Source organism: Podarcis filfolensis (genome assembly GCF_964270895.1).
Source record: "Podarcis filfolensis genome assembly, chromosome: 10".
Classification (NCBI taxonomy): domain Eukaryota; kingdom Metazoa; phylum Chordata; class Lepidosauria; order Squamata; family Lacertidae; genus Podarcis; species Podarcis filfolensis.
Genome location: NC_139612.1, coordinates 54,501,307 through 54,525,071, shown reverse-complemented (window position 1 = coordinate 54,525,071; position 23,765 = coordinate 54,501,307). Strand labels below are relative to the sequence as shown.

Sequence of the window (23,765 nt, the reverse complement as noted above, 5' to 3'; positions counted from 1 at the left end):
CTGGCACTTTCCATTTTGCCTCAGGCGGCAAAATCTTCTGGGCCCGCCCTGCTTATGTTTATGGAAAGTGAAGAAAGCCTTCTGTAACCAGACTGTGGGTGCAGGAGGAAAACTCATGCTTGTGGTGTTCACAACATTTTGGGATGGCTACTGTGAGAAAAATAATAATGACACAGATGCCATATCCGTCAGAACAGCTCTCCACAATAGCTCTATATTCAAAGACAATGTGCCATTACATACCAGGTCCTGGGGACTAGCAACATGGATTGAGTACCGCTATCATATGGTTCAAGATGGCAATTGCTTGACCATGGAGCAAGATGAGGGACAGAAGCTGGGCCACGGAATAAGCTCTGCTGAGAGAACAGCAACTTTTGTCTCTTCCTCTCCTTGAACAGTGTTCCATAGCAGCTGGCTGGTTCCAATAACTAGCATAAGTAAGAACTGGTGCCTGAATTTTCTTCTTTTTCTTCTTCATCCCTCTCAATCCCTTTTCCTTTTGTGCCATGTGCCTCTTAGTTTGTAAACCCGAGGTAAAGGCCTGTCTTATCACTGATCTTCCTTAGCTGCTATGAGAGCCCTTTGTGGCTGAAAGGTAAGGTTTAAAAGGCTTCAAAGAAATATATACCGAGCTAGAAGGATTGGGAACATTTGTGCATTTTTAAGAACCTTTGAGGGTATCTTTGGGGTAACTTTCAAGGACAAAGGTACTCCCTCCACCTTCAGAACACTTAGTATCTGACAGGAGAGACACCTCCTTTGAAAGTGTCGTCCAGAAACACTCTCAAAGAGCAGGGAAAAAGATCCACTGAACTTTATTTCATGCAAGGTAGGTCTGCTTATGTGGAACTCTGTTGTTTTGTTCTGAAATGCCAGCCATCATCAATATTTCAATAGAAGGAAACTGACAGGTTTACGTAAGTCAATATAGCACAGAGAAGCTGTGGCAAGATTTACTTCCAATAAGAGGGAAGCCATGCCGTGTCACACAAGGGACAATTGCCCCCCATCATGCCCTGCTTGTGAGCTCCTGGGGAGTAGCTAGCTGACCACTAATGGAGACAGTGAACTAGGCTCGATGGACTTTTGGCCAAAAGCAACAAGGCAGTGTGTCTATGACTTTTAAGTCCTAGAGCTTGCTTTGCATAGAGAAGCTTTCCCCAACCAGGTGTTTTCCAGATGCTACTAACTACATCTCCCATCAGCCTTGACCATCCGCCATGCTGCCTGGAGATGATGGGACTTGTAGTCCAAAACATCTGGAGGGCTGCAAGTCGAGGAAGACTGGCATAGGGATTTGGGTGCAGATATTGCTTAAGGACAAAGATGAACAACATCAGCACTGTCAACCCAGCCAGATGGGTGGGGTATAAACAGGCTATTTTCAGGTGGGGAAGACCTTATTAGCTCTTTTAGCATTTCATGGTTTTGGATTTGATATCCCGCTTTATCACTACCCGAAGGAGTCTCAAAGCGGCTAACATTCTCCTTTCCCTTCCTCCCCCACAACAAACACTCTGTGAGGTGAGTGGGGCTGAGATACTTCAGAGAAGTGTGACTAGCCCAAGGTCACCCAGCAGCTGCATGTGGAGGAGCGGAGACGCGAACCCAGTTCCCCAGATTACAAGACTACTGCTTTTAACCACTACACCACACTGGCTCGTGGTGGCAGAAAGTGAAGCCTGCCGTGCAAACATATTTTTGTACCTATCCCCTGTTCATTCATGGGAGGGAAAACATTTTCAGGAAACACATTAAGAAATCATTATGGACTAGAGCCTTAAGTTGTTTTATTAAAAGGTGTAAATTACAACCAAGTTAGTTATTTCAGGGCAGGTACAATCTGGGGACAGAGACCCACTCTTGCTGTTATAAAACGTAAAAAGTCTGTTTTACACATCATAAGACAGCCAGTCTGCGCAGCATACGGACAGACCATTCTGACATCATGGAACCTCGATAGAACACGTCCTGTGGGATTTCCATGTGGGTCATAAGTCCTGCCCTTAGCATGCAGAGTCAGGCCTTAAGAAGATTGGACTCCAAAAGAGGAAAGGGGGGGATTTGGGGTGAATCTATACTTTCCAATATACAATAGTAAATCAGGTACTAAATGACATTACTGCCTTTTTATGGCAGACTTCTACAAATGCGGTTAAGGTTATACACTTAAAACACTAAAGTAAAAAATAAAAAAGAAGAAGAATAAAGAGGGCGAATTGGTACGTTTATTTCTTCCTATTGTACAATTAAGCTATAAATAACTTCTGGATAAAACGCCTAGGTGTCAATGAAACTTGTTAACCGATTACATTCGAGGAAGTCCCTTTCCCGCGTAGCCCAGCACATCTTCACTATTCCAGTGTCTTCTCCTGTTTCTTGCCTTCTTTTTTCTTTTTCTTGGGCTCTGTTGACACAAGAAAAAATTACAGTGTTACAAGAGCATCAGAAACAACTCCACAAGGTGCCATAGCTGGACATTTGCTAGGGCCCCAGGATTAGCAAAGGAATCACTGCCCTAACAGTGGTCCCATTGCTCACAAAAGCATCCCAGAAGATCAGGTGCAGCCTAAGAGAATGCTCACTTTGCACGCCTTGTTTCCTCCAGGTTTGGGGGGCCATCTGCGAGTGCCTCCCAAATCCTGGTGCCAGAAATGATCAGATACACAGCCAAAATCAAAGAAAGAAGAAAGGTTTCTTCCCAAACATCTAGAGTGTCCCTGATCCTATCTGAATTGAACTGAAAGCCTTGCAGAGTCTTCAATTTGGGTCGGGAGGAGGAAGGAGAAAGAAAAGCACCAAGGAAGACTCTCCCTGCACCTGCTCCAACCCTGGGGAAATCTAGGGCTGCTTCAACCAGCTCCAGCAAAACCCCGGTTGACTCAATTAGCCTGAGGAGTTGCAGGATCCAGGAGTCATCCAGAGCCAGTGCACGGCCGGTTACTAAAGCACACCTTTTTTTCTAGTGGTATGTTTCACTCTGACAACCAAAACAGAGTTGATTTTAGACTATGAAAATGTAATAATTACACTCACTTAGAGCAGTCCTGGGTCAAACTTTGTAATATCTAAAAGCTCTTCCTGAACATTTTTTTTTTATTTTTGGTGGGAGGGACATTTTGGGAGGGGGATCTCTGCTCCTCTGAGCATTTTTATGGGAATGGAGTGATTTTTACAGGGATGTCCAATGCTTACCAGAAATAAATGTCTTCAAACCTCCACTGAGCTGATCCTACCATTTTATATTTTCCAGAATGTCTCATTCCAATACAGTGGTACCTCGGGTTAAAGACGCTTCAGGTTACAGACTCTGCTAACCCAGAAATAGTACCTCGGGTTAAGAACTTTGCTTCAGGATGAGAATAGGAATTGCACGGCGGCGGCAGCAGGAGGCCACATTAGCTAAAGTGGTACCTCAGGTTAAGAACGGACCTCCAGAACGAATTAAGTTCTTAACCCGAGGTACCTCTGTATATCTTAGGCTGCAGGGGCAATGATCACAAATGAAAAAGGGGGAAATAAAAAATGGCAGCTGCCAGCCTGATGAGTTTTATCCTACCCCCAAATCACTAGAGAAAAATTCGTCCCTACTTTTGTGGCTTGCAGATGAGGCCATGAAATGGAGGGAGATTTGGATAGAAGATCCTGCTTCCTAGGTTTCTACACAAGTTGCTGTTCTGAGCATGTCTTCTTAGAAAACAGGAACCCATAAGGTGGCCCATACCCTCCCAGTGCCACAAAATGCTGGGATAATCATGAAAACCCTTAAGCCATTGCGGCTTCTCTCTTAGTCACAGAGAGCCAGCCATTGGGGGTGGGGTAGAGGCATTGGGAAAGAGGAAGGAGGGCTTCTTCCTGAAGCCTAGTTAGTGCTTACTAGGCTTTGAGAAGAAGATGGGTGGAGTGTAGGACCCTGTCAGAGCCCTCACGCCTCCTTCCTGAAGGACTTGCTTTTCACTTTCATTGCCAGGCACATGCTGGAATGCAGCAGAGAGCTCTACCCATTGAGCTTCCTCCCTGGAGGGCTCCTCTCATGCAGGGAAGGAAGAGCAGTTGCCCAGTTATGCCTGTGTGTCTCACTGCCTCCTTCGATCCCTTCACCAGGCAAGGCAGCCAGCCTTTGTTGACTTCACTCTGCTTCTCCATCCAGTTAATTCCATTGAAGGAGGCAGAGCTTACTTCCAAGCAGACGTGTTTAAGATGGAAAGCAAGAGTAAGTTATTCATAGGACAGGGTTGTGCAGGGCTAGGTTTCTTAGGGGAGATGAAGTAGTTGCTCTCGCCGAGCTCAATGAAACTGAGTAAATATGCGAAGTAAATAAGCGAAGAGTCCTACTGCACACAAGCACTGACCTGGGATCAAGTGGGACTTACTTCTGAGTAACCTTATACAGAGGGCGAAGCTCCAGGATGCAATCTTCCGCATACACGTCATGAAAGTAAACGTTCCTAAACATAATGAGACCTGATGTCATGGACTGACTGGACACAAAGGAATAGTGGGAGGCACCAGCTGGGGAACCACCAAGGGAAGTAGGTTCTGAGCCTGGGGAGTGGTGGTGAGACAACGATAAATGGTCAGAGGCAGAAATCTGAGAGGAGCTGTCAGAAGCTGAAGAGGTAACAGGGTTTGTTGAGAAGGGAGTGTCTGGCAGAAAGAAGTCCAGAATCAGAAGCTGCAGCAGGAGAGGACGGAGGCCAAGAGATGGAGATGAGTCAGGCTGGTGAAGAAGCCAGGGTGTCTCCCTCTCCTGCTGTGACCAGCTCCCCTCCCACCTGGTCTCCCAGGATCAGAAGAGGTATGAAGAGTGAGGAGCAGAGACAGGTGTGTCAGTGCAGTCTCAGATTGCTTGGGAAAGGAGATTATTTAGGCAGCTATTGTAAGGTGGGGATCTTCAGCCTCCACAACTCTCTCATAGGGAGAGAAGATTTGCTGTGCTCCAGATCATATGCAGAGTACTTTCTCTCTGCTAGAGGTGAAGAAAGGCCAGGACTCCAGTCCCAAAGCTTTTTTCCTCTCAACTTCATCAGAATCCAGATGGTTCTCCAAAGCAGCCTCTGTGATTTTATCTCCTCCTCCTCCTCCTCCAAATCCTTGTACGGAGGTTGTTTCCATTTCCACATCACAATCGGCTTCCTTCAATTTAGTGATTCTGTGATCCAGTCCTCCCAACTTTTCATCAATTTGGTCTGAAGCTTCTGAGTATTCCTCATTTCCACCTCATATTCTTCTTCTTCATCCTCTGGCTCATTTTGTTCATCTTGACCAAACATTGATCTGAACATTTTCGGTTGTTCAGTCATCATCAACTGTTTAACAATGCCAATTGTTACCAATACCAATACCAATACCAATACCAATACCAATGCCACTTATTGATCCAAAAGTACCTTTGTCATACTGGATGCTTTGAATGTTCTGGGTATCATTAGGCACCCAGTCCACCTTAATCCCCACCCCCTTAGAATCACAGCTACAACTGCACATCCCCTTCTCATGGCTAATGAAGGGCAACAGGGGTGCCCGACCCTTTAAAGCAGTGATACTGATGTAGGATAGGATGCCCCTATTTTCAGCTGAGGAATGTTGGAGAGCATGCCATCCCACTCTGCTTCCTCTACAGACGTGTGCTGGCAACGGTGCCAATTTCTGGTGAGATCTCAGGAGATCTTGCTGAAACCTTGTGAGACTTCACTGTAACCTGCCACCGCCACAGAATCCACGTAAGGGAGGCTTCTGCAGGAGGTGGCAGCAGAGTAGGGTGGCACTTTCCCGTTTCACCTCAGGTGTAACGGGATGAGCCACCCCTGCAAGAAAGCAATGATCTACTCCATAGATGGACCACGGTGATGGACCACTGATGTTGTGGACTATTACTCCCATCATCCTTTACCATTGGGCATGCTGATTGAGGCTGATGGAACGTGTAGTCCACAGCATACCTGGAGCACCGCAGTGGTCTACTCCCAATGCATATATTCAATGCCACTTTATAGACACCTAATACGCATGAGGATTTTTCTTAAAATAAAAATTCAAAAAGAATATTCAGGGGCTCGGAAGCAAGGAAGGAATGATGAGGAATAGTCTCTGGTTGAGGCAGAGGCGTTCTGATCACAAGTGCCAGCTCTACTTGGCATGCGAGGTATTGTCTCAGGGTCTAGCTTAGAACAAACTGAAAATAGCAGGCAGCTCCTGGAGAAACCAGGTCACAGCTCAGTGGAAAGCAAGAGAAAGGTTTTTACACATACATCTATAAACACAAAGACACCAAGACACCTCCCAGCTTTCCTTCCTTATTTACTGCGGAAACTGGGTTTACTTCCCTGATAAACTTATTTGACCCTGCTTCCCACCCCCAGTCCCCTTTCTCTGCCCCACATGCTGGCTGTATTTCCCCCCTGTCTGCTAAGGGCATAGATTTTCCTTTCTTCCAGAAGAGAGGCAAAGACAGAGAGATGGCAGATGATGGAGGCCAAGCTACCGAGAGATTTTTGGAGGCAAGCCGATCCAAACATGTTATAGGATCATAGAATTGTGGCATTGTAGAGTTGGAATTTCACTACTTATATTTAGAAACATTCATGGTAGTTGTTTTTAAATAATCTGTTGATATTATCTCATTTTGATTTTATAGTGCCTGCTATTTTTAAGTACTATTTTTATTGCTATTTTTAATGCATTTATACCTACTTTTTTTGTAAACAACTTAGTTATTAAGCAGTATATAAACCTTGTTAAATAAATAAATTACATAATTTGGAAAATCATATCACAGGAAGTGGCAGGCCTATATTGAATGATCTGAAATTAGGACTAGTTCTAACACTGGGCAAACTGAGATGTCTGGACCAGGAGGCTGTGGGGACAGCAGCCACAACCTAGCTGTTCCTTCTAACGCTCCACCCACCTACTGCTTCTCAGGAAGTTCCTCTCTCCCAGGACCAAATTATAAAATTTGTGGCCAATTTAGACAACTGCATGATTTTTTACTCAATTTTACACCATAACTAGGGGTTCTAGTTAAACTTAAAAAACTTATGCAAGATGGAAGCCATCTATCTCTGGTTTAGGACACAATCCACCATCCCATTATTTTCTCTTGATCTGCCATAGACCAATCTAATTAGCATCCATTTCAGTTTTGGAAGAAAGCTGTTACAGTTTAGGCTACACAGTTGTCATGGACTGGCTGGATGCAGAGAGTGGTGGGAGGCGCAACTGGGAACCCCCCCATAGGAACCCCCCAGGGGAAGAAGGCTCAGAGCCAGGGGATTGGTGGTGGGACGATGATAAGTGGTCAGAGGGAGAAGAGGGAGCAGACTGGGAGGAGGAGGAAGGTGTTGGGAACGGAAGAGGCAACAGGGTATAGTGAGCAGGAAGAGACTGGGGCAGAGAGCAGTCCAGATTCAGAGGCAGAGGGAGACCAAGAGGCAGAGATGAGACAGGCTGGTGAAGAAGCCAGGGAGTCTCCCCCTCCTGCTGTAACCAGCTCCCCTTCCTCCTGGTCTCCCAGAACACAGAGAGAAATGAAGATGGAAGCGAAAAGAAAGACAAAATGAAGGAATGTTAGGTTTCTGGGAAAGGAACCAGTGGGAAAACAGGACCATCAGTCCTCCTCATACCTCCCTCATTGGGGCAAGACCTACTGGGAAGAGTTGCTGTGATCATTAGGCCTGCACTGTTTTGGTTTCTTTGAATAAAGAGTTAACTTCACTGGCACCAGGTGTTTTATTGCTAACCTACTCCTGACTCTGGCTCCTCACAACAGTTGATGTCAAAATTCAGAATTATTGCATGCAGTTTGTATCACAGTATAAGCAGCTATTCTGAATGTGAAGTCATTCATATTGACTCCTTAATGGAAGATAACAAAATCAGAACAGTCCAATGAATCAAGTTTACAGGCCTTATTGTGCGGGAATTTAAATTCCTCTACAAGTGTGCTGATTTCTCCAAACGTATGTTTGCTTCGGCAGGTTGGAGCCATGATTCAGCATCATTTGTATGGCTTCCGTGGCTTTTTAGGATGCCATAACAACTCACAGTTGTTAAAACTGAGCCAGCCCCTCCTCTTACGGAGAAAAATAAATTGCGAAAAATAAAGGTAGTGCTTCGACTCTTGTTTTCCATTTGTGGCTTTAAATTGTGGGTTGCTTCTAGTCCTTGGGCACTATCTCTTCAACATAATTGCCTTCCCCCTGCTGCTTTTGTAGTAAAGGTTTATATACATAAAGTAAAGGTGATGGCTTAGAAAAGGCCGCCTGCAGCTATTCAGCACTGCTGAGCATTGCTATCAAATTACTAAGAAGTGATGCTAATCCATCACGCCTAGACCCAACAAAATCCACGGGGCTTATTCCTATGTTTGGTTAGGATTGGGGAATTCATTCCCAAGATTTCTTGCTTAACAGGTTTGTGAACTGAGCCAAGTGTTGGGATGTTGACTGTTTGCCAGCTGTAATTGATTGACCCCTGGATCTTGGCATATGACAGGTCTCTTTGTATCACCAACATTTATAAACTCTAAGTGCTTCTGTTGGCACTATAAACACGAAGCAGTCACTTAACTCTTGTGGCTTTGCTCAAGGGATCTCGGGCTCTCTGGTTTTACAAGAATGATGAAGAATCTCAAAATATTCCTTCACAATGAGATCGGCTGGGCAAGGAAAACTCCCCCGTTTCATGGTGATGGACAGGCTGCCAACTTTTCTCTGATATGGCTGCAATGCCTTTAACAGATGTATGGCAGGCAGAAACTTTGCTGACAAATGAAATGGGAAAAGCCTCCCCTGTTGGATGTCCACTTGGCCCACATCTCTTCAATTCACAGCCTACAAGAATAATGCTGAAAATCTTAAAGTCCGGGCCATGAGCAGAATACAAGCAGAATGCACCAAACAGGTATCCTTTACAGAAAGATCAAGATCTACACTAAATCCAAACTACACATCTTCACGGTCCCCACAAAGCCTCAAGTTGCTCTTTATACAGCTCTTTTCTGTGTTGCACACTGCTCTGCATTTTCCCACATCTTTGTGTGTTGTTCCGTTCCATAGGTTATGGAAGAAGTGAAGCTGTCGAAAACGTTGCCTGCGAGGCAATGAAAAGTACCATGCTTTTGCTGTTGTTGAAGCACAGTTAAACCTTCTTCTCTTTCTCCTCCTAAATTCTTTTATTAAATTTACAACCCGTTCTTCCTCTCAAAGGAGCTTAAGGCAGCAGTCACTTGGAGGCAGAGCTCGTTCCTTGTTACTATGTGGTCTGATGTGATTCACACCATTGGTGGTGGGAAATAAAATACTCAGCAAAAAAGATACCAAGACATGGAGTAAGTTGTCATTCGCCTCATAGATGGGAAGAGAGAAAACAGCACATGGCTGCCATTTTCAGCAACAACCCGCCATTTCTTGTCACATAAAGTTCTGTCCTAGAATTCAAGCTCTTTCTCCATTCCTTTCTCCTTTTCATTTCTATATAAATATAACAACAAATCATAACTGCCAGAACTGAATATAGACAGTTCTTCCAGATGAAGACAACCCATTAGATATCCTCTGCAGATTGAATATTTCCTCTTTCCCAAAGTTTCCTAACAATTTCAAGCTTCTTTCACCTTCTCGTTCTTTCTGAATAACCTTCTGCAACTTGAAAATCTTATTACATCGCCATTGGAGTCACCATCAGAGCTTCAACATTAGTCTAAACTCCATACCCTCCAACATTTCTCCAATTAAAATAGGGACATCCTAAGAAAAAGTGGGACATTCCAGGATCAAATCAGAAACCAGGACGGCTTCTCTAAATCAAGGATGCCCCTGGAAAATAGGGACACTTGGAGGGTCTGGTATATAGAACTTATAAGTAAATAAATATATGTTGATATAACAGGAAGATGAATGAGCACCACAACAGTTTGGAAGCATAGCAATTGTCTTCCAAAGGTTAAAAAAAGGCTGGAAAGAAATTGAAAAGAAATTGATAGTGATTTGCTAAAGTCTCCAAGAAGGCTTGCTTGCTTCCTTTTATAAAAGGGCAGTATGACTGTGTTGTTGTTTATCGTCATACCAGCTGCATTAACCTACTGATAGGATCTGTGTTTTAAACTGGTGGCGCAGCTTTGCTTTTATTATTCCACAGGTGTGAGAATTGCCTCTTGAAAATTCCTGTGAGATGCTTACAGAGGACAAAGGGTGGAGTGAAGGAGACAAGAAGGAAGGGCGAAATTAAATACAAGAAGGAAAGAAAGAAAGAAAGAAAGAAAGAAAGAAAGAAAGAAAGAAAGAAAGAAAAGGAAGGGGCGTAGAAGCCAGAAAGGAAGGAAGGAAATGATTTACCCATTTAGAATAGTAATGAGAATAAACATTTGCTTATGCTGGATCTTTTTATCACAATAAGCATAATAGCTCCAGGCACTCTTGCTGGTGATGGGCACTGCTGAATGCCAAAATATGCCACTGAAGGAAGATGCAAAGAAAAATATATATTGCTAGTTCATGCAAGCAGCACAAAAAGTGTCCTAAACTCTTCCTGAACCGTACCACTTCAGGGTGTCACATGTGTGTGCGTGTTTGATACTGTTGAATGTTCTGCCCGCAAAAAAAGCTCCCTGCACATATTCAACTAGCTTAGACAATGCTTTTCAACTGTGGGTCCCCATATGTTGTTAGACCACAATTGCTGTCATCCCTGGCTGGGGATGTTTGGAGCTGTGGTCCACCAGGACTTGGGGACCCAAGGTTGAAGAGCACTTGTCAAGCAGATGACCCTTCTCCCTGAAGGAATCCTTTACAACATGCAATGAAATTTTTAGATGGGGAGAGCGTTCAGAATATGTCCCCAGTCCTCCTACGGTCAGAAGTGGTAAACTCCAGAATCCTACCACCACCATCCACCTCATTTGACATATTGTGTAAATCAGATATAATAAATTATTTGCTACTATGATTTATTGCATTTGTGAGTTGCTTTATATTGCACAAGGCAACCCAAAGTGACTTACAACCCTCGACCACAAATACATGAAAACCAGGGGAGAGGATACATTAAAAACATCCCAGTCACTTCTAAAGGTCACATATAGTTAGGCCATCTTAAAAACATCATCTTAAATGCAGAGACATTACCTTGCCAACAAAGGTCCGTATAGTTAAAGCTATGGTTTTCCCAGTAGTGATGCATGGAAGTGAGAGCTGGACCATAAAGAAGGCTGATCGCCGAAGAATGGATGCTTTTGAATTATGGTGCTGGAGGAGACTCTTGAGAGTCCCATGGAATGCAAGAAGATCAAACCTATCCATTCTGAAGGAAATCAGCCCGGAGTGCTCACTGGAAGGACAGATCCTGAAGCTGAGACTCCAATACTTTGGCCACCTCATGAGAAGAGAAGACTCCCTGGAAAAGACCCTGATCTTGGGAAAGATGGAGGGCACAAGGAGAAGGGGACGGCAGAGGACGAGATGGTTGGATAGTGTTCGCGAAGCTACCAGCATGAGTTTGACCAAACTGCGGGAGGCAGTGGAAGACAGGAGTGCCTGGGGTGCTCTGGTCCATGAGGTCACGAAGAGTCGGACACGACTAAACGACTAAACAACAACAATAGTTAGGCCAAAGGCCTGGTTATAAAGGAAAGTTTTTGCCTGTCACCTAAAGGTAATGACGGCACCAGGTGAGCACCCTAGGGAATGCATTCCACAAATGGAGGGCCACCACTGAAAAGCCCTGTTCTTGTGTTGCTTCTTTCATAATCAGATTTTCACAGTTGCCTTTTTCATATATAGGCTTTCTAAAGGGAGCAATCTTTGCATTTTTCAAAATCTATTTACTGTTGATTGTTCCATTATCTCGTTGAACTCTGCTTAGTAGTAACTGCCAGGAAGAAGCTGAAATTGACAAGCTGTCCTAAGAAAGTCGAAGGACTTGCTCCAGAGTACAGACAGGTCCCATTTTGATGGACTCACATCAGGGCTGACCCAAAACATTTTGGCAAAATGGCTCCTCTTCCCAGCCAGGAAAGATGGGGGAAAGTGAAGATTGACATCAGGAAAAAAGGGGGGAATAAAGAGCTACATTAGGATTCACTGCCCCTGTGGATTCTGCCGCCTGAGGCGTTTGTCTCACCTTGTCTCATGGGTGGGCCAACCCTCACAAGTGCTTCATTCATCATGGCAATGGGCAATGGAGCTGAGCAGGAAATCCTTGGCTGTTCCTTTCGTTTCCCCCATTCTCCAAAAAAGCTCTTTTCACATGCCTAACTTCCAATCAGAATGAAAGAAGTTGTCTATGTGAAATCATCACTGAAATCATTGGCTGGGAGAATGTTGTTGTTTTTAATGCTTTTAGAGTGTTTTAAACCGATTGTAATGAAATTGAGTTTGCCACCCTGGGTTCCTTTGAGAGAAGATACAAATTGAATAAATAATAATAATACTTTTTTAAAAAAAAACCTTTTGAAGCTGAGAAAATCCCTCACTTTTCTGTCTAATTACTGTGAGCAGCAGCTTATTCTTTTGATATCTGTAATGCTAATATACACTAAATTCATGTGAGTCCACCTAATGAACAACATTAAAGATAGAGGGACATAATAATCAATCATGAAGATGAATCTAGAAAAACAATAATATCACATGAAGGGAAATGCAGGGCCTTGTTTCCTATTATGGTTGTATTTTTCTAATAGGACTCATGAATGAGTTTTAAACTGATTGCTTGGGTGGGTGAGTTTTTTGCAATAATTGTTAGACCTGAATTCTTCTTTCAGTTACCAAAATCATAATTTGGGTGCTTTTACAGGGATATTGAAGGGCTGGAACTCTTTCACCTCAAGGATCAGATAAACCAACTAAAAAAAAAAAAAAGCAGCCAAACTCCTCATTGTTAAGATGAGGCTGGCTTTTATATTTTCACCTTTGGATATCTGAAGTATAGAATATTGAACTGTATCCAAGGAAGCTCTAAGACATTTTGCTGTCTGAATAGAAACAGTAAATGGTCTCCCTCCCCAAATCAAGCTATAAAGAAACCAAGGCCAGTCAAGTTGTTTTGGTACGTGAGGCAGATAACCTTACAAGTACCTCTTCTTGGGAATAAAAATATTGCAGTTGCAATGGCAACTAGTATACACTACTATACACCAAGACTCACAACTTAAATACCAGTTTGCTGCTCTTTCATCTTTAAAAGCAGCTGCCCTCCATTCCTGTTTCCTGAAGTCTTCTTATGATGGCCCCCCTATTTCAAGAAGGTCTTAAGAAACAGGAGGAAAACCTCATTTACCATTTCCCAAAGTCTTAGAACTTCTTGCAGTGACAATTCCCTGAGGCAAAAAAGGGCCCCTACTACAGGTAATAAGAGATGTGGGGACCAAATGTGTCTTTGACACCTAAAAATACCTGAAATAGCTAGCAAGGAATGTGTGGATGAGAAGCAAGCAGAAAACTGACAAATCTGAGGGGGTTTGAGGAGCCACTTTAAAATGTTGGCAGGGGGATATGGCCTGTGGCACATGGGCTAGCCATCCCCAGGGCTTTTTTTCAGCTGGAACTCACTGGAACTCAGTTCTGGCACCTCTCAGGTGGGCGCCATTGCCATTCTAAGAGAACAAGGAAGATGTTCATGGTGAGTTCCGGCACCTCTTTTTCTAGAAGTACGTTTCCGAGCACAATTCAAAGTGTTGGTGTTGACCTTTAAAGCCCTAAACGGCCTCAGCCCAGTATACCTGAAGGAGCGTCTCCACCCCCATTGTTCTGCCCGGACGCTGAGGTCCAGCGCCGAGGGCCTTCTGGTGGTTCCCTCACTGTGAGAAGCGAAGCTACAGAGAACCAGGCAGAGGGCCTTCTCGGAAGTGGCACCCACCCTGTGGAACACCCTCCCATCAGATGTCAAAGAGATAAACAACTACCTGACATTCAGAAGACATCTGAAGGCAGCTGTGTTCAGGGAAGCTTTTAATGTGTGACATCTTAGTGTATTTTTGGTCTTTGTTGGAAGCCGCCCAGAGTGGCTGGGGAAACCCAGCCAGATGGGTGGGGTACAAATAATAAATTATTATTATTATTGTATAGGAAAAGAGCACTGGCCATCTCTAATGTAATGCGCATAGTTCTCCTAAAATACAAACTGGAAACGGTCCTTCTTACAGTGCAGTCCTATACAGCGAAATGGCCATGTGCCATACTTTACAAAGGTCAATTCTCCATTTGACGGTCTGTCAGTCCTCTGTTTTGAATGTGCCCCCCCTTTTAAAAAAGGGTTGTCCAGTGTTCAGTGTAAATACAGGGTGAGTCTTTTAAAAGAGGCCCCATGGAACATGTGTACTCTGTATCCACAGGTCATCTTTTAAAGGACTCACCCTGTATAAGGAAGGAAGAACAGCAAGGAACCTGAAGCTGTCCATTAGCAGTTAGCTTCTGAACAGCAGATTTAGCAAGTACCCCAAGAACCTGGTCACAGTCGTTGCCTACAGCAATGATTAATGAATGTGCAGCAATACATATGTTAGCACATTTTCTGCATATAAGTTATATACGTTTTATGCAAATCTGGATAATCTTGGGCTGAGTTCGAACTGAGCAAACTTAATACATAGCAACTTGGCTCCTCTCATTTTACAGGGCTGAACTGAGTGACTGTGGGTGGTTGAGAAGACCCATTCTACTGAGATTCCCTGGGAGAGTTCAAAGAAAGAAAGAAAAAAAGATCTTCCTCCTTTTCAGCCCACTAGAGAAGCTCTCTCATAGATTTGATAATTCAGCCAAGATATTCATAAGGTCACCCTTCACAAGAGGCAGTTTCAGGTGCTCTCAGCCTCCAAACTCCTGTTAACAAGTCTCTGCAAATGATCAAGATGAGTGGTTCTCTCCCTGTGACTGTTTACCTGTCTTTGGGAGCTGACGTTTGTGGGTTCTCTTTTTTAAAAAACAAGCATCTTTGTTTAAATGTGGGTTTAAATGTGCTTCATCTTTGGGTTTTTGGAACCCTGGTGGAAAGACACTTGTCAGGAAACAGCAGCACCTGCTGGCAGAAGGCGGCACTGCAGGCCACAGCAGTAGCAACACCCAGTCGACACAAGCTGCAAAAAAGAGGGACAACCTAGGGGTGGAATTAGGACCAGAGACATGGCAACGGGTGATGAGTTGTCCATTAAGCTGCTCCCCTTCCATGGAAAAGCCTTTCAAGTCACATCAGTCCAGATGGACTCTATCAGGCACCAATGAGCAGCCACAGAAAGGGATCTCCAGGAAGCACCAGTCACCAGAAAGGAACTCCCAGGACACAGCTTGAAGGCCCACAATAAAGCAAATGTGCCACAGCATTGTTGGTCAAGGGCTGGTCACTGCCTAGATGGGAGACCACCATGGGACTCTGCCTTGAGTTCCAAGGAAGAAAGATGAGCCATAAATGCAATTAATGAATTAAGAATTGATGCTTCAGCTGAGACTCCTGCATTGCAGGTTCCCCAGAATGATGTCTTATAAAAGTCTGATAGTTGTTTATCTCCTTGACATCTGATGGGAGGGCCTTCCACAGGGTGGGTGCCACTACCGAGAAGGCCCTCTGCCTGATTCCCTGTAACTTCTCTTCTCGCAGGGAAGGAGCCGCCAGAAGGCCCTCAGCACTGGACCCCAGTGTCCAGGCTGAATGATGGGGGTAGAGAAGCTGGACTCACCTTCCACTCTCTGTACATAACTGTACATCTGGAAGGAGGTGCTTGCATGGACACCCCTTTCAGGCATCAATGAAAGCGTCGAACGAAAAGGTTGCAGCCCATCACTGTCCCCACCCTGTGTTTATTGCCTTTGTCAATGGAATATCTAGAAGGGCTCTCTTATACGGGTGGTTTTAAAAAACCTCATGAGCAGAGCGCCATTAACACTCTGTATCCAAGGGAATTTTTTAAAAATTGTATTTTAGGTGGTACTTATTAATTTAACAATAGTGATACCTTTCTTGCTTTGTGGCATCATAACTATTTTCCAATGTTTGTGAGACACTAATAGATCTGAAACTACCATTTGCTGACTTTCTGGAACACATTTCTTACCGCAAACAGACCAGATGATTACAGTGGACGCTCAGGTTGCGAACGTGATCTGTGTGGGATGCACATTTGCAACCCGCAGTGTTCACCACCTGCAGTGGCGCGTCTGCGTACGCACGGAACTTCTGCACATGCGCAAAGCACATGTGCAACCGCCGAAACCCGGAAGAAACCTGTTCCGGTATTTCCAGGTTTCGGCAGGTTCGTAATCTGAAAAAACGCAACCTGAAGCGTCTGTAACCCAAGGTATGACTGTATATGGTATAGAAGCATTCAACACATTCTCTTAATTACTATATTTCAACTTTAAAACAAAAGCAAAACAAAACTTTACTGCCACCACATCTGTATAAAACCACCTTGTGTTGCATAATATACCGGTAATTGCCATTCTACTGTTTGCAGTATTGGCAATAATATAAAATTCTGCACCACTGCGGTGCTGCTCTAAATCTATTGGCATGCAGACTATAAATTGAGCACCAATGTTAATTGCAAGGAAACGATGTTTCATTTATCTAACTTTTAATTTTATTTATTGGATTGGTATAACACCCTTCTCCCAAAGGTCACGGGGCAGTTCACAACACAAAAATACAAAATGAGAACACAAAATACATGATAAAAAGAAGAACAAAAACAACCAATGACCCCTCTCCCGCAAACACTTTAAAAGGACACAGAATGGGCCATAGACCTTGGATATAATTTAGATTACGACAGGTGGGTGAAACTCTGGAATAAGGATATGAAATTCACAGCATGTGTGAGGCTCTGAGAAAATATGGAAAAAATGATGTACAGATGGTACATCACCCCCGTGAAACTGGGGAAAATGTATAAGACCGGGGATAAATCCTGCTGGAAATGCAAAACAAAAGAGGGTGACTTTTATCACATGTGGTGGGCCTGTGAAGAAGTGAAGAGGTTTTGGGGACTTATTTACGATGAATTAAAAAAAATTCTGAAATATACTTTCCCCAAAAAACCCGAAGCCTTCCTTTTGGGAATGGTTGGAGAGGAGATCAGGAAAGAAGACCAAACAATGTTCCAATACGCAACGGTAGCCGCCAGGATATTGCTAGCGCAAAATTGGAAAACCCCTAATATCCGAACTGTTAGAGAATGGCAAATCAAGTTATTTGAATTTATAGAATTAGCTAAGATGACACAAAAAATCAGGCAGCAAAAAAACGTAAAATTTATTAATGATTGGAATAAATTTATAACATACATAGAAACAAATTTAGGAAATAATAAAATCACAGTAGGTGTAATATAAAACCGGCGATGTATAGATAGAGGTTGTAAAAAGATACCGCAGAAAGATAATGTGGTGATATAGCTCAAAACTGAAATGGAGGGAAGTCAATTAATGTTATTTTGTAATTTGATATGTGGTTTGTCTTGTGTTGTTGTTTTTTTTCAGGGGATGTAATGTCTTTTTCTTTTCGTTTATAAGTTTTTGTTTTCTCTTTACTTGTATGTTTTTGGTTATGCTGTTTTTTTTTTGTCTTAAAAAAAAGTACTCAATAAAAAGAAATTAAAAAAAAAATAAAAGGACACAGAATGTTAATCAGTCAAAGCCAAAGGTCTGGTTAAACAGAAACACTTTTGCCTGGCAGCTAAAAATAAATAATGAAGGCACCAGGTGAGCCTCTCTGGGGAGAGCGTTCCACAGATAGGGAGCCACTGGAGGAAAGGCTCATTCTTGTGCTTACACCCTCTGGACCACTCATGGAGGAGGCACATGGAGAAGGGCCTTAGGTGATGGTTGCAGGGTCCAGGTGGGTTCTTATGGAAAGAGGTTGTGCTTAAGGTATTGTGGTCCTGAGCCATTTCAGTCTTTATAGATCAAAACTAGCACTTTGAATTGGGCCTGGAAACTAATTGGCAGCCAGTGCAGTCGAGCAAAGATCAGTGTAAAATTCTCAAACCATCTTCCCCCAGTGAGCGAATTTCCCAAACCGTCCGTCTTCAGAGGTCTTCTTATCCTCTCTGTCTAGAGCAAATGTTTTGCATGCAGAAGATCCCAGATTCCCTCTCCAGCATTGCCAGGTATGGCTGGGGATGTCACTGGTCAGAAACCCCAGAGAGTTAGTCGGTATAATCAGTGTAAACGATACTGAGTTAGATGGATCGATAGTCCAACTCGGTAGAAGACAGCTTCCTATGTTCCTATGTTTTTTTTTTTTTTTTTGTGGCTCACATGTCAACACCGAACAGGAATCAATGATCTTCACACAGCACATAGTCCAACAATCGCTCCCATGGGATGTAATGACAGACACCAACTTGAATGGCCTTAAAGGAGGATTAGGCAAATTAATTGAAGATATAGCTATCAATGGCTACTAGCCACAATATCTATGCCATATCTTTTCTATCAGAGATAGCACACCTCTTGAAGCCAGCTGCTGGAAATTGCAATGTTGTACTCATGTCCCGCTTGTGGGCTTCCTACAGACATCTGGTTGACCACTGCAAGAGCAGGATGCTGGACTAGTTGGACCATTCGCCCAATCCAGCAGGATATATATGTTGTTGTTTAGTCGTTTAGTCGTGTCCGACTCTTCGTGACCCCATGGACCAGAGCACGCCAGGCACTCCTGTCTTCCACTGCCTCCCGCAGTTTGGTCAAACTCATGCTGGTAGCTTCGAGAACACTATCCAACCATCTCGTCCTCTTCTCATGAGGTGGCCAAAGTATTGGAGCCTCAGCTTCACAATCTGTCCTTCCAGTGAGCACTCAGGGCTGATTTCCTTAAGAATTGAGAGGTTTGATCTTCTTGCAGTCCATGGGACTCTCAAGAGTCTCCTTCAACACCATAATTCAAAAGCATTAATTCTTCGGCGATCAGCCTTCTTTATGGTCCAGCTCTCACTTCCATACATCACTATAGGATATATATAAAAAGGTAAAGGTACCCCTGCCCGTACGGGCCAGTCGTGTCTGACCCTAGGGTTGTGCACCCATCTCACTTAAGAGGCTGGGGGCCAGCGCTGTCCGGAGACACTTCCGGGTCACGTGGCCAGCGTGACGAAGCTGCTTTGGCGAGCCGGCACCAGCGCAGCACACGGAAACACCGTTTACCTTCTCGCTATAAAGCGGTACCTATTTATCTACTTGCACTTAGGGGTGCTTTCGAACTGCTATGTGGGCAGGAGCTGGGACCGAATGACGGGAGCTCACCCCGCCACGGGGATTCGAACTGCCGACCATGCAATCGGCAAGCCCTAGGCGCTGAGGTTTTACCCACAGTGCCACCCGCGTCCCCATAGGATATATATAGAACCATAGAATTGTAGAGTTGGAACGGACCACAAGGGTCATCCAGTCCAACCCTCAGCTATGCAGGAATCTTTTGCCCAAGTTGGGCTTGAACCCACAACCCAATCTCATGCTCTACCAACTGAGCTATGTTCCCTCAATGTGCAGCTAAAAACAGTGGTGGGTATTTTCTAGCTTCTACTCTTGGTTCGCATGGAGTCGTCATGATTCCTTCCCCCACTCTTCCTCAAATCTTCTGCAGTACAGAGACAAAACGTCAGCATGAAGTCTTCCCTGAAGGTAAAATGTTTGAGACACACAGCTTTAAAGGGCTCCTGCCTCCGTTGTTTTCTATCCTGCATCCGTCTCATTATCCAGAGCAAGTAAACCAAAAGAAAAGTGCGATATTTGATTAGGCTCTCCTGTTTTTCAGGTGGCAGCAGGAACTCTGAACCAGTAAACAAGCATCCATGCAGCGCACCTTTTGTGATGGGCACACAATTCCTTGTCTTAGACACAGTGGTACATTTCACAGCTTCAGTTCCTGCTATCAGTTCCCCTGTGCACACAGCACTTGTTACAGCTGCAGAGTTCATTAAAAGACCCAATTAATTAGAACTTCTCCTTTTTAAAAAACAACCTTATTTATCTGGGATTGACACAGGTATGCCTGTGGTTGAGCATGCAGATCTCTGTGTTCTGGGGCTTACATGGTAAATTATTCCTTCACATTTTTCACTTTTCTGAAGCTGTCCAAAATCCTCAGCAGCAGCAGCAGCATCATAAACATCATTACAATAATAAGTGTCTAACAATACCTGGGCATTGTATATTACAGTTAAACGGCAAACAGAAACGTGTTCCTGGCTGCAGAGTCAAAGTTGAAAATCAACCACTAGGAAGGGTAAGGAAGTAGACATGGTTTAGGAAGACGGAATCAAATGAAAGGAAAAGTAGAGGTGGAGGGGAGGATTCCAAACCATAAACTAGAAGTGCTTCAGTGTTTATAGAAGTTTCAGGGCAGAATAAATAGGTTTTTAATTTAAAAGACAAGAAGGGGAAGGACAGATAATGCCCTTCTTATTATAAGATCACCCTAAATATAGCTCAAGTGTAAACCAAGCAAACAGATTTATCTTATCAGAACATTTGTCATTTGGGGACCTACAAAACAAAAAGAATCTTTCTACAACTTTTTTCAACAGCTTGCCTTTCTTCTTAGACCTTGACAAAATGGCTTAGTTTTATCTTTAAGGCAACACTCCCTATCCTTCACAGCCAAAGGAGGTGTTCCCTTTCTTAACTTATTTATGTATTATATACCTCTTGACTGTAACAAAACCTCTAAGCGTTTTATGGTGGCAAACCTTACTTTCAGTCAATTGTCTATAAATCCTAGATCTCCTTTATCAGTAGTTTCTTTCAGACAATATAAGATGCATTGACAAGATCTATTCTAAAGGAATGCCATAGCCAGTCATTTCATTGGTAGTCTTTCGTTCAACCTGGCTAGAGGGTGATGCAATAATGGGAGCTGCAGCAAGGGATGCTGAAGGATTCTGTCAACAACAGAAATGGCAGAGGAAGATGCCAATGTAAAGAGAGGGCTTGATTCCATCTTTTGGTTCCATCCTTCCTCTTTCAGACTGATGCTTACCAATACATCTGATTGAGGTTTCATGCTTTGTGGGTGGTAGCTAATGAAACCATGCAAGGGTACCATGAAGTTATCAGCCAGTTTTTGCAAGTGTGGTGTGTAGGGGGAAAAAGAGGGGAAATTAAGCAAGTAAAAATATCTGGCACAAATAGCTCCAGTTCTGCCAGTTGAATATGAGGCATTGTCCCTGGAGAACACAGTGCAGGACTGTCTGTCTGTTCCACTGGGGAATCGTTGGCCTGGACTGAAAAGTTTTCTCTTGAAGATTACTCTTCCCTGGAGGTGTGTTTTAGCTTGCAGGGAGCCATCTTTGAATGGTAATTATATTCCCTCTTGTGGCTGAAGCCTTGTGGATGGTTGTTTTGAATGGTTGCATGATGGCTTTGTGGGCATGTTCATTGCTTTGCACTCAGTAAAACTGCATTGTCCATTTCCCTTTCGTGGTCTGAGTTTTTTGTTCCTGCTTACACAGTCTGCAAAACTCTAGTCAGCTCTCAAACAGGCCTGTGCCCCTGCTTACCTGTCCTTTTAACTAGAGATGCTGAAGACTGAATCTAGGGCTATCTGTACTGCAAGCCACTCAGCTATGGCCCTTCCCTGCCAAGGCAAGAGTTCAAAGAGACCGAGAGCAATGTTGGAATGATGGGGAAGGCTCTACATCAATGATTTGTGAATGTGTGTTACCTTGAGGTTTGGGTTTGGTAAGCTTCCCACAGGGCTTTGAGATGGTGACCGTCTTCTGGCAGTCTGCATTGTGTAGGGCTCGCTTGAGGTTCCCAGTTCGAGTCTTCAAGGCAGTGTTTAGGTCACACTCTCCCCATGCCTGGAACTGGTATTTACACTCCGCTGCACAAAAAATATAAGTGAGCACATAATATTGTATTATCAGCCGTTGAAAGGTAAGAACAAAATATGGCTACTTGAACATCCTTGTATGTAGGGTAGCTTCCCAAACAGGGCAAAAATGGTATTGTTTTTTTGTTCCAATTACTTTTGCTAATATTTATGTTAGGTTATCTAGGACCAACCTCTTTTATACCAGGGATGGGGAGCCTTTAGCCTTCCAGATGTTGCTGGACTGTAGGGCCACACTCTGAGGCCACATTTACACCATGCATTTAAACACCTAGGATACCAATTTAAACAATCATAGCTTCCCCCCTAAAGAATTCTGGGAGCTGTAGTTCATTAAGGGTTCTGAGAGTTGTTAGGGAAACTATATTCGCCTCATGAGAGCTACAATTCCAAAAGGAGCTTAGTAATCAATCCCTCTTCCCTGGGGACTTTGATTTTTGAAGCCAAAATCTGCATTACAGAATTTGGAGAAGTGCAAAATCCAAAGGGTAACTGTGTTTTACTCTGCACATTCGTCTGGGGAGCTGCAGAACTTCTCAAGTCACACATGCACACAAATGAAAAAGTGAATCCCTTATTCCCAGAATTTTTCAACATGATCATGAAACCAAATGAATTATCTCTCTGCCCACCTGTCTGCCTTTACTTATGTTTTACTACAGAAAATTGCCTTGTGGGATATTGCATTTTCACTAGGTTTTCCTTTCACCCTGCATCAGAAAAATAAAAGCTCCACAAATCTTAATCCTAATGGAAGAGAAATGCCTAATTTAGTAGGATGATATGCTCAAATCTCCAGCAAATGAAGGCAACAGAATGTTGCTCCTAATTACTTTTCACCATTGCTTTATCATTTAACTGTCTCATCAAACTGACTTCCTGTTGCTCAAAATTTCCTGTTCTCCCAAAGACTTTGATGAGCTAATTAACCTACTCAGTCTGACATGGCCATCTTAAAAAAATAAAATCACTCTGATTCTTTTTTGAACTTTTGGAGAAATGAATGGAGCTTGAAAACTCACTTTTGTCCTATGACGCCTCCACAGCTTCCTTTTTCTGATACGTCATCCCATGATGGCAACTTTGTGGCCAGCGCCCACGGCACTTCCTCAAAATTCCGAAGGCGCCCTCCGGCTCAGAAATATTGGTAATGCCTACCCTAACAAATGGTTCAAGGTATGTACTCATACTTAGCATAATGGTTAATCTCAGCCCTGTGAACATTACCTCCAAATTGCTTCTTCCAGTTGCAGGGGATCTTACACCTTTGCGTCTTCATTGTTTGCTTACAATCAACTCCAGTCCGGGTGCCCTCACGGGTCCCTAGACCACAGTCTCCGCTGGTAGGGACACAAACGCTCCATTGCCATTCTCCACAGTCAGATTTTTTCACCTTCTTCTCTGGAAAGAACCACAAGGAACACAACTCAGAAGAAAATAAAGGTCAGGGTGCACCTAAAGTAACTCGTGTGGACTGACTGCTTGGGACGGGAGGTCACTGCAGTGGTGTAGCGTGGGTTGCCAGCAACCATGACCGCGCCAGGTGGAGGGGGAGGAAATGGATGGAGTACACATAGGCATTCAACTGCCTAACAGCATTTGCATCACCCAGCGATCACAGCAGCAGAGATAAGAAAAGAAGAGTTGTTCCATTGTCTGGAGAGGTCACTTCCTGGTTTGCATGGAGAAGTTGTTTTCAACAGAGCCTAGCGATGGAAGCACGCAGCTGTATTGAGGCAACATTGAGTGTCAAAATTTTGTACCCCTAACAATTTTGTGCCTGGGGCAGCCGCCTCTGTGCTACGCCACTGGGTAACTGCATCCTTGCTGTACTCTACTTAATACAAACCTTGAGGCAAGTCTGAGATTCCCCTGCTTAACCACTTATATATGATCAAACTATAAGATCAGAGCTAGTTCTTTGCTAAAATTAACTG

General features: G+C 43.7%; 1 protein-coding gene across 1 annotated transcript in view; it reads right to left on the bottom strand.

The window, feature by feature from the left end:
• Positions 1 to 1,776: 1,776 nt before the first annotated feature.
• PTN (pleiotrophin) overlaps positions 1,777 to 23,765 on the bottom strand; it is an 86,273-nt gene continuing 64,284 nt past the window's right edge. The window contains exons 3-5 of the mRNA XM_083572429.1: positions 23,056 to 23,229; positions 21,658 to 21,819; positions 1,777 to 2,410 (exon numbers count right to left, since the gene is read on the bottom strand). Coding sequence (XP_083428555.1) covers positions 2,358 to 2,410; positions 21,658 to 21,819; positions 23,056 to 23,229 — 389 coding nt within the window. The 3' untranslated portion in view covers positions 1,777 to 2,357. The remainder of the gene's footprint in view (positions 2,411 to 21,657; positions 21,820 to 23,055; positions 23,230 to 23,765) is intronic.